The 11300-nt window shown below is 52.1% G+C and overlaps 1 protein-coding gene across 1 annotated transcript; it reads right to left on the bottom strand.

Annotated features, from left to right (window-relative positions):
• Positions 1 to 363: 363 nt before the first annotated feature.
• LOC134761149 (putative POM121-like protein 1-like) lies at positions 364 to 10826 on the bottom strand. Its single transcript, XM_063722755.1, has 2 exons — positions 5338 to 10826; positions 364 to 714 (listed from the first exon to the last, which is right to left on the bottom strand). The coding sequence occupies exons 1-2, from the start codon at positions 9778 to 9780 to the stop codon at positions 655 to 657; spliced, it is 4503 nt and encodes a 1500-aa protein (XP_063578825.1). The 5' UTR covers positions 9781 to 10826; the 3' UTR covers positions 364 to 654.
• Between the last annotated feature and the right edge of the window lie 474 nt (positions 10827 to 11300).

The raw sequence follows: 11300 nt of genomic DNA on the forward strand, positions 1-11300 counted from the left end.
GCGATGGGAAGTCAGGTGGAGCTCAGAATGTGGAGGGGATCCAGCGAGGCTTGGAAGTTTGCACCTGATCTGGTGGGTGGTGAGGAGCACTCAGCTGTGTTCTGCTTACACTGATCTGCTGCTGGGGTTAGAGACAAACGTGGTGGGAATGGAAAGTCACGCACAGTCACTAGCGCCTCTGGGGGGAGAATGGATGTGGCTGGTAAGAGAACAGGGGTCCAGGGAGAGTCTGGCACCAACATGGGAGGGGAGCCGGTGGGTGTGAGCACCCCCGCTTTACAGATGAAGTGATGGAGACATTCAGATGTTCAACCCCTTGTTCAAGATTCCATACTTGATAAATGGCAGATCAAACTCCCAACATAAAATGTGGGTCATTTCTTTATTATTTTATTTATATTGGCTAACAATGATCAGCCACGCAAGAATAAATGATTATCGTAAAATCTGCAAACAATGTAGATATGCAGAGAATCCCTTCCTTGGAGCTTGACCTTGTCAGACAGGTGTAGATGAGCATCCAGGGGCAGCCGTAAAAACTGCCAGAGACTGGGCTGCTTATAACAGAAACACATGGTCTCCCAGAAGCCCACATTCGAGGTATTCAAAGGCCTGGCTCCTGGAGGCTCTGGAGAAGAGCCCGTTCCCTGTCTCTCAGCTTCTGCCGGTTGCCAGCAATTGTTGCCGTTCATTCATTCCGGCCACTGCCTCCATCTGCATACAGCAAAACAGCATATCCTGATGTGCTCAAGCTTATAGCCAATATTTTAAAATATCCAGAACACACAGGACCGTGGAAGTGGCTGTTGGAGAAATTTTCATGAAGGAAGAAAGATTACAACTAAGTTTTAAAATGCTAGTTTTGTTTGTTTGTTTTGTCTTGGAGAGGAGGTAAAAGTGGGAGTAAAAATAGGGAGTTTGGTGTAAGGTGGGAAAAGCAAAGGAACCCCGCATGGATGGGCTGAAGGGTGTGATGGGAGAACAGTGAGAAGTACGTTTGGGGAAGCAATTGGAAATAGCAGCTAAGCTTAGTCACAATCTATCAAAAGGAACTTGTTGAAGAATTAATGTGTGACTAGGAACAGGGAGGTTATGGGCTTGTCAGCTCGACAGTGGGCACTCAGTTCCACGAATGAATGATGCCCGTGTGGACAGACAGAATGAAGGACAGGCAGATGAATGCGTGGGCTTTACGTGAAACAGGTCCACTTGGTTGCTGACAAGATACTGTTTTAAAGTTCCATTTTGCCATACTTCGAATAGCTTGTCATTAGCTAAATTTAGCCACATAAAAAATCACTAAGGCAGACTTCCAGAGTTCCCACATGAAAATCAAATGTAAACCAGCAGTGACCTGCTTCAACACCATCATCGGAAGTCAGAAGTTGAACTCTTTTTTGATGTTTAAAGCCTGCATAATATTCGCTGTATTATTATTCAGCGTATTACTATTTCCTTCGTGATGGAAATTTGGTTTATCCCAGTTTTCTATTCTATCAAAACACCGCTACATAGCAAATCCCCATACACATATTTCTCCTAATTGTGGAAATATTTTACATGAAAGAGTCTAGACATAAAAGACTCTAGATGAAATTCCCAGGTTATTGGAATTTTAAAGTAGATAGGTACTTCCAAATTGCCCTCTTACAAATTATATGAATTCGTAAGCTTCCAACTGTTATGGAGTTGCCCATTTTGAGAAATCTGTGCTAAAAGGACCCAAACAATGCTGATGACAATGATCAGGATAATAAGTACGCTGGGAAGACAACAAAATGATTTAGATCTTAGACAAGTCATTCTAAGTGTCTCCACTGTTTCAGTTCTTGCGTTCATTCTTGTGCTTTTTCGTTTTACCAATAAAATAGCTGCTTGACGTCACATGAATCCACGCTATGCTTAATGAGTATTGGTTAGTAAAATGCCTATGACTAGTAATCTTCATCTATGCAATTAAATATTAATTCACAAAACACTTCAAATGTAAACAATAATTAGTAAATGAAAAGTACATAATACCTCAATTAGAAAAAAATCACTCCATTAAAAAGACATTATTTGTGTGATAAAAGAGATTGCCATTTTTGTATTTTTCTACAAGGTTAAAGAAAACTAAGTCAACTCATACAAGTGAATTTTAAAAGACTTTAGGGCGGGCGTGGTGGCTCACACCTGTAATCCCAGCACTTTCGGAGGCCGAGGAGGGCAGATCACCTGAGGTCAGGAGTTCGAAACCAGCCTGACCAACATGGTGAAATCTCATTTCTACCAAAAATACAGAAAAATTAGCCCAGTGTGGTGGCACGTGCCTATAATCTCAGCTACTTGGGAGGCTGAGACAGAATAGTTTGAACCTGGGAGGCAGAGGTGGCAGTGAACCAAGATTGCGCCGTTGCACTCCAGCTTGGGCAACAAGAGTGAAACTCCATCTCAAAAATAAATAAATAAATAAATAAATAAAAGCCTTTAACCCAGAATGCTGAGTAAATTGGCCAAAAATGCTAACCTATGCATTTCAATACTATAAGAGTCACACAGGTGGAAATAACCAGATGAAATATCCTTCCCAACCCACACGAGCCAGTGTTTTTTCTGTGAATAACAAAAACAGCAGAATTTACTCGCCTCTCCATAAGAGGTTACCACTTCTGTGTGTTCCCCTGAAACAGGTGGTGGCTGGGTGAGAAGGAGGACAGCACTAGGGCAGGAGATGGGGGCTCCAGTATCGTGGGCAAGCTTCCTAAACCTCTGCAACTTTCAGCCCCTAAATGGGATGAGCCATCAGAATTTTTAGCACAATGCCCAGAACAAAGTAAGGATTTGACAAATGACGCCTCTCTCCACATTGTTCTGTCATCAGCCACCGCATCCTGTACCTCCAAGCCCACTGGGCTCCGGCTGTTTCCATCACATGGAGAATGACTCAGAGCCTGGCCTCCAGCCACCCTCCTGGCCTTTCTGCTTCTCACTCTGCCACTGGCTCCTCATGGACCAGCCTGGGTGTCCTCAGACATACCACACACTTCACTGTGGGAGTCACGCAGCCCTCACTGCTCCTTCCTCAGGGAGCCACGGGGCTTTCCTCCTCAGGAGGACTCTGCAAGCAGCTGGATGAAGGGCCCTCTCATCCCTCACCCTTCCTCAATTTTTGTCGCAGTTCTCCTTCCATCCGCTCAGTGCAGCACACACTGATTCGATCTTCCATCTTCCCCAAAAGACAGGAACAGCATGAGCAGTAGAGAGTAGATTCCAATGATAGAAAAAATAGTCAGTGATTTATCATTTCCATTGATCATCAATGAAGAAAATGTATCCTGAAGGTCATGTACCTCCTATGGGACTGCTGCATCCTCAGCCTCCTGAATTTCAGCCTAGCACCTTCCTCCCCAGCACAGCAACAGGTCAGCCCTTACCAGCATCCCTCTCTTATTGCCTTTGTGCAGAGCCAGGACCAGGGACAGGGGAGCCCTTGGGATTGTCCCTCCCCAACAATCTGTGAAACAATCCTTTATGTCGCCAACAAAGTACAGCCTTATAAATTGGTGGTCAGTCCCTCCCAACACCTCTACCACTGTAAAGCTGGCAGCGCCTCTCCAAGGTTGGCCTTCCCAGGCACTGCAACTCTAGGTGACGGAGTGTGTCCTTACCTTGAGGCCTGGATGCCCAGTCTATCCTGTCCAATGAGCGAGCTGTGGAGAAGGGGAAATTCCAGGTTAAGGGGAGACTAGCGGGGTTCCTGCTTTTATGTTGCCCTGTTGGGAAGGCTGTTAAAGAAACACAAAGTGCTAAGCAGTGAAGATAGAACATGTTTTCATTATTTAAACCAATACATTCCACAGATGGAATAATAAGAAATGCTACAACCAACCTAACCGAATCCATCAGCATATCAAAAAGAGAATCCACCATGATCAAGTGGGTTTCATACCAGGGATGCAGGGATGGTTTAACATATGCAAGTCAATAAATGTGATACATCACATAAATAAAACTAGAAACAAAAATCACATGATAATCTGAATAGATGCAGAAAAAGCATTTGACAAAATCCAGCATTCTTTATGATTAAAACCATTCATCCAAATCAGCATAGAACGGACATATCTTAAGGTAATAAAAGCTATCTATGACAAACCCACAGCCAACATTTTCCTGAAAGGGGGAAAGTTGAAAGCATTCCCCCTGAGGACGCGAACAAGACAAAGATGCCCATGGTCACCACTTCTACTCAACATAGTGCTGTTCACTACAGCATTGGTTATAAGAGCAAGACTGGAAACAGAAGAAATGTGTACCCATAATGGGGTGCTTAAGTAATTTTGGGAATAGTCATAGGGTGCAGTACTTTATAGCTCTGAAACAATACAATGGATTTACATTTGAAATGTGGAATGATAACTAAGGTGCATTGCCCAGTGATATATGCAGAGGTGCAGAGGACTTTGTGTAAACACGATCACACATCAGCATGCATTCCAGGTGCATGTTTCTATTTGCACATAGATTGCAGGGATGATATGCAAACAAAAATGTTGACTTGGTGTTTGGAAGTTCAGAGTGGAAGGGAAACTTCCTTGCTAACCTTTTATGATATTTAGAGTTTCTAAATGTGAATATGTAATACATTTAGAAATCTTAGTTAATAAGAAAAGCGCGGGGACAAAGACAGGCACGCACTGAAATGGTTTCCTGGAAGACAGGGCCCAGTTGCATCTCTGAAATGGGACCAGATTGGAAGGGAAACCAGCTGCTTTGAGCAAATGAGGCCATTTCTGAATGAGCTCCCAGACTAGATGGTGCCGAGGGCCCTGGACCTGGCAGCTGGGCTGGACATCGCACGGCCCTGTATTCCAGGAAACGGCATCTCAGTGCTTGTCTGGCCATTTCTCCAAAAGAACCATCCACAGGCCATTTTTCCATTCCCCTGCTATGCACAGACGGGCCCGGGCCTGACCAGAAACTCTTCCTTAGGGTTTTCAGTCACTGCCAAAACTTGAGCGCAGCAGTGAGGATGTGATGTTAAAATGTGACTCTGGGCCAGGCAGTGGCTCGTGCTCATCAACCCAGTGCTTTTGGGAGGCTGAGTTGGGAGGATCAGTTGAGATCAACAGTTCAAGGCCAACCTGAGGAACATAGATCTCTACAAAAAAATAAAAACTAGCCAACTCTGGTGACATGCACTGGTAGTCTCAGCTACTCAGAAGGCTGAAGTGGCTTCAGCCCAGGAGTTCAAAGCTGCAGCTATGACTGTGCCACTGTATTCCAACACGAAATACAGAGTGAGACCATGTCTTGAAAAAAGGAACAAATAAACTAGGTATAGAAGAAACATACCTGAAAATGGCAGGGCTGTGTGCAGTCCGAGATGGCCTTGGCCTCAGCCTGCAGTTCACTGTTGATGCGCTGGAATGCCGCCTCCTTCTCCAGGTCCAGGTCTTCAGCAGTGACCCGGAACCCCAGCTCTAAGGGAGGTGGCAGCATCAAAGGCTCCCCTCGCCTGCGTGGCAGCAGGGGAAACTTGCGTCTACGGGGCCTAGAGGCCTGGGATCTGGGGGAGCCATTCCTGGGGGCGAGTGTCTGCCCTGGTGCTATATCTGCCGCCTTTTCACACCGGGTGTGACCCGAAGAGACAGCCTGAGGTCCGTCCTCACTCACTGTCTTTGAGGAACTGAGGGTTAGCTGGCAGTGGGATGAAGCTGGCCCCCTCTTCTGCTTTAGCCCCGGGAGACCTCCCGTAGAGCTGTAGGAACTCGAGATGGCATTTCGTGTGGTGCACGAGCTCGTCCAGGAGGTCTGGGATCTCTTGTTATATCTGACTTCTGACCTCTGGGCACCTGCTTCAGCTGCGGCTGAGGCCCAGAAATGTGAAGGGCCTCCATCCACTCCATTCAGTAGTGACCCCGACGTGGGGTTCAATGTGGAGGGGGGAGGGGCTGCTGTGGCAGCTGCAGGAGCAGAAGTGCCAGGCCTTGTTCTTCTGATGCCCGCATCCATGCTTGCAGCTGGGAAGGGGGCAGGAATCAGCGAGGTGACCTGGGCTGAGTCCCGGGAGTGGGAAGAGGTGGCAGGACAGGTATCTGAGGAGGAGAAAAGGGGGCCTGGTGGTCTGTGCTTCTTCCCAGACACAGGAGCTGTAGAGAGGACCTCTGCAGCAGAAGCTAGGGGGGCCACTGGGCCCAGGCAGTCTTGGGACTTGTGTCTCTCCTGCTGTGCATCCATACTGGGTGCTTTAGAGATGGCAGGCAGACCAGAAGCCCCTGTTGCAAGTGAGGACAAAGTGTGGGAAGGCCGTGAGGGTCTACAGTCCGAGATGGCCCTGGTCTCAGCCCGCAGTTCACTGTTGATGCGCTGGAATGCCGCCTCCTTCTCCAGGTCCAGGTCTTCGGCAGTGACCCGGAACCCCAGCTCTAAGGGAGGTGGCAGCATCAGAGGATCCCCTTGCCTGCGTGACGGCAGGGGAAGCTTGCGTTTACGGGGCCTAGAGGCCTGGGATCTGGGGGAGCCATTCCTGAGGGCCAGTGTCTGCCCTGGTGCTATATCTGCCGTCTTTTCACACTGGGTGTGACCCGAAGAGACAGCCTGAGGTCCGTCCTCACTCACTGTCTTTGAGGAACTGCAGGTCAGCTGGCAGTGGGATGAGGCTGGCCCCCACCTCCGCTTTAGCCCAGGGAGGCCTCCCGTAGAGCTGTAGGAGCTCGAGGTGGCAATTTGTTTGGGGCACGAGCTCGTCCAGGAGGTCTGGGATCTCTTGTTATATCTGACTTCTGACCTCTGGGCACCTGCTTCAGCTGTGACTGTGGCCCAGAAATGTGAAGGGCCTCCATCCACTCCATTCAGTAGTGACCCCGACGTGGGGTTCAATGTGGAGGGGGGAGGGGCTTCTGCGGCAGCTGCAGGAGCAGAAGTGCCAGGCGTTGTTCTTCTGATGTCCGCATCCATGCTTGCAGCTGGGAAGGGGGCAGGAATCAGCGAGGTGACCTGGGCTGAGTCCCGGGAGTGGGAAGAGGTGGCAGGAAGGGGATCTGAGGAGGAGAACAGGGGGCCTGGTGGTCTGTGCTTCTTCCCAGACACAGGAGCTGTAGAGGGGACCTCTGCAGCAGAAGCTAGGGGGGCCACTGGGCCCAGGCAGTCTTGGGACTTGTGTCTCTCCTGCTGTGCATCCATACTGGGTGCTTTAGAGATGGTAGGCACACCAGAAGTCCCTGTTGCAAGTGAGGACAAAGCGTGGGAAGGCCGTGAGGGTCTACAGTCCGAGATGGCTTTGGCCTCAGCCCGCAGTTCACTGTTGATGCGCTGGAATGCCGCCTCCTTCTCCAGGTCCAGGTCTTCAGCAGTGACCTGGAACCCCAGCACTAAGGGAGGTGGCAGCATCAGAGGATCCCCTTGCCTGCGTGACGGCAGGGGAAGCTTGCGTTTACGGGACCTAGAGGCCTGGGATCTGGGGGAGCCATTCCTGAGGGCCAGTGTCTGCCCTGGTGCTATATCTGCCGTCTTTTCACACTGGGTGTGACCCGAAGAGACAGCCTGAGGTCCGTCCTCACTCACTGTCTTTGAGGAACTGCAGGTCAGCTGGCAGTGGGATGAGGCTGGCCCCCACCTCCGCTTTAGCCCAGGGAGGCCTCCCGTAGAGCTGTAGGAGCTCGAGGTGGCAATTTGTTTGGGGCACGAGCTCGTCCAGGAGGTCTGGGATCTCTTGTTATATCTGACTTCTGACCTCTGGGCACCTGCTTCAGCTGTGACTGTGGCCCAGAAATGTGAAGGGCCTCCATCCACTCCATTCAGTAGTGACCCCGACGTGGGGTTCAATGTGGAGGGGGGAGGGGCTTCTGCGGCAGCTGCAGGAGCAGAAGTGCCAGGCGTTGTTCTTCTGATGTCCGCATCCATGCTTGCAGCTGGGAAGGGGGCAGGAATCAGCGAGGTGACCTGGGCTGAGTCCCGGGAGTGGGAAGAGGTGGCAGGAAGGGGATCTGAGGAGGAGAACAGGGGGCCTGGTGGTCTGTGCTTCTTCCCAGACACAGGAGCTGTAGAGGGGACCTCTGCAGCAGAAGCTAGGGGGGCCACTGGGCCCAGGCAGTCTTGGGACTTGTGTCTCTCCTGCTGTGCATCCATACTGGGTGCTTTAGAGATGGTAGGCACACCAGAAGTCCCTGTTGCAAGTGAGGACAAAGCGTGGGAAGGCCGTGAGGGTCTACAGTCCGAGATGGCTTTGGCCTCAGCCCGCAGTTCACTGTTGATGCGCTGGAATGCCGCCTCCTTCTCCAGGTCCAGGTCTTCAGCAGTGACCTGGAACCCCAGCTCTAAGGGAGGTGGCAGCATCAGAGGATCCCCTTGCCTGCGTGACGGCAGGGGAAGCTTGCGTTTACGGGGCCTAGAGGCCTGGGATCTGGGGGAGCCATTCCTGAGGGCCAGTGTCTGCCCTGGTGCTATATCTGCCGTCTTTTCACACCGGGTGTGACCCGAAGAGACAGCCTGAGGTCCGTCCTCACTCACTGTCTTTGAGGAACTGCAGGTCAGCTGGCAGTGGGATGAGGCTGGCCCCCACCTCCGCTTTAGCCCAGGGAGGCCTCCCGTAGAGCTGTAGGAGCTCGAGGTGGCAATTTGTTTGGGGCACGAGCTCGTCCAGGAGGTCTGGGATCTCTTGTTATATCTGACTTCTGACCTCTGGGCACCTGCTTCAGCTGTGACTGTGGCCCAGAAATGTGAAGGGCCTCCATCCACTCCATTCAGTAGTGACCCCGATGTGGGGTTCAATGTGGAGGGGGGAGGGGCTTCTGCGGCAGCTGCAGGAGCAGAAGTGCCAGGCGTTGTTCTTCTGATGTCCGCATCCATGCTTGCAGCTGGGAAGGGGGCAGGAATCAGCGAGGTGACCTGGGCTGAGTCCCGGGAGTGGGAAGAGGTGGCAGGAAGGGGATCTGAGGAGGAGAACAGGGGGCCTGGTGGTCTGTGCTTCTTCCCAGACACAGGAGCTGTAGAGGGGACCTCTGCAGCAGAAGCTAGGGGGGCCACTGGGCCCAGGCAGTCTTGGGACTTGTGTCTCTCCTGCTGTGCATCCATACTGGGTGCTTTAGAGATGGTAGGCACACCAGAAGTCCCTGTTGCAAGTGAGGACAAAGCGTGGGCAGGCCGTGAGGGTCTACAGTCCGAGATGGCTTTGGCCTCAGCCCGCAGTTCACTGTTGATGCGCTGGAATGCCGCCTCCTTCTCCAGGTCCAGGTCTTCAGCAGTGACCTGGAACCCCAGCACTAAGGGAGGTGGCAGCATCAGAGGATCCCCTTGCCTGCGTGACGGCAGGGGAAGCTTGCGTTTATGGGGCCTAGAGGCCTGGGATCTGGGGGAGCCATTCCTGAGGGCCAGTGTCTGCCCTGGTGCTATATCTGCCGTCTTTTCACACTGGGTGTGACCAGAAGAGACAGCCTGAGGTCCGTCCTCACTCACTGTCTTTGAGGAACTGCGGGTCAGCTGGCAGTGGGATGAGGCTGGCCCCCACCTCCGCTTTAGCCCCAGGAGGCCTCCTGTAGAGCTGTAGGAGCTCGAGATGGAATTTAGTTCGGGGCACGAGCTCGTCCAGGAGGTCTGGGATCTCTGGTTATATCTGAATTCTGACCTCTGGGCATGGCGGTCTCTCTGCAGAGGCCCGGGCCTGGGCACAAAGGGAGAGAGGCCTCCGTTGTCCGACAGGGGCCGAAATGCAGACCGTGCATCCCTGGTGACCTCGGGGACCCTTCTCTGATCATCAGGATTCTCTTGGACTCTAGGGTCCTTGTCCTGCTCAGCCATCCCTGTCCCGCTCTCCTTGAGGGCCCTCAATACTATCTTCCCTGGCCACAAGTCTGGGGACAGCCGGGTGTTGTGGGCCCCAAAGGGGTGACTACCTGTTCCTGGGTCCCACAGAGATTCCTTGTGCTCAGTGTAGTGGCTGAGCTGGAGGATGCCCTGGAATTCGGCGCACACAGCACTGGCTTGCTGTGGTACCTGTGCAATCAAATTGAAGGCAGAATCACCGGGAAGGAACACAGGTCTTGCAGGATCACAGAAAACCTTCTTAGAGTTGTCTTGACACCACTGATGCCAAGTGTCCGGGTGCTTGTGGGATGGCCTGCCACTCAGTCCAGGGGCAGGAGAAATGGGGAGATCCCACAAGCAAAGTGAACTGGGGGATGGGCTGAACGGACTCCAGGCAACTGAGCCCTACTAGCAGGTCCTCAGCCTGGGCCCTGACAGGAATGAGGGGCACAGAGTGCCCAGGTAACCGCTCCTGGGAGGACTCGGAACCGTCGGATGCTTGAACGCTGGAGAGCTGGACTCTGAGGGTCCTCGTGGAGCTGCCAACTCGGCCAAAGGCTAAGCCAGCAGTTCCTTCTGTTGCCGGGCAACGCGCCTTTTAAACCTGAGGGAGTGGGTGTGTGTGCTCATAATGGCCCCAGTGACAGAACGACCTTAAGGGTTCCGTTGAGATGGAGTTTCGCTCTTGTCCCCCAGGCTGGAGTGCAATGGCGCGATCTCAGCACGTGCTGCGACCCGGGCACAAAGGTCACGGGAAGAACAGGTGCCCACAATGGCTACAGATCTGCCCGTGGATCACTGAAGATTCCTGCTCTCCTGCAGAGGTGGAGATTGCAGTGAGCTGAGATCGCACCATTGCACTCCTGCCGGGGCAACAAGAGCAAAACTCTGCCTCAAAATAAAAAAAAAAAGAAAAAAAAGAGGCTGGGCGTGGCGTCTTATGCCTATAATCCTAGCACTTTGGGAGGTCAGGGCAGACGGATCAGGAGATCAGGAGCTGGAGACCAGCCTGGCCAACATAGTGAAACCCTGTCTCTAGTAAAAATAGAAATTTAGTCAGACATGGTGGCACGCACCTGTAGTCCCACCTACTCGGGTGGCTGAGACAGGAGAATCACTTGAACCCAGTGGCGGGGCAGGGATTGTGACGCCACTGCACTCCAGCCTGGGCAACAGAGCCAGCCTCTGTCTTTTTTTTTTTTTTTTTGAGACGGAGTCTCCCTCTGTCCCCAGGCTGGATTCCAGTGGCCTGATCTCGGCTCACCGCAAGCTCCGCCTACCGGGTTCATGCCATTCTCCTGCCTCAGCCTCTGGAGTAGCTGGGACTACAGGCGCCCACCACCACACCCGGCTAATTCTTTGTATTTTTAGTAGAGATGGGGTTTCACCGTGTTAACCAGGATGGTCTCGATCTCCTGACCTCGTGATCAGCCCGCCTCGGCCTCCCAAAGTGCTGGGATTAAAGGCGTGAGCCACCGCGCCCCGTCGAGACTCTGTCTTAAAAAGAAAGGCCG

The sequence above is a fragment of the Pongo abelii genome, chromosome 23, assembly GCF_028885655.2.
Source record: "Pongo abelii isolate AG06213 chromosome 23, NHGRI_mPonAbe1-v2.0_pri, whole genome shotgun sequence".
NCBI classification, from domain to species: Eukaryota; Metazoa; Chordata; class Mammalia; order Primates; family Hominidae; genus Pongo; species Pongo abelii.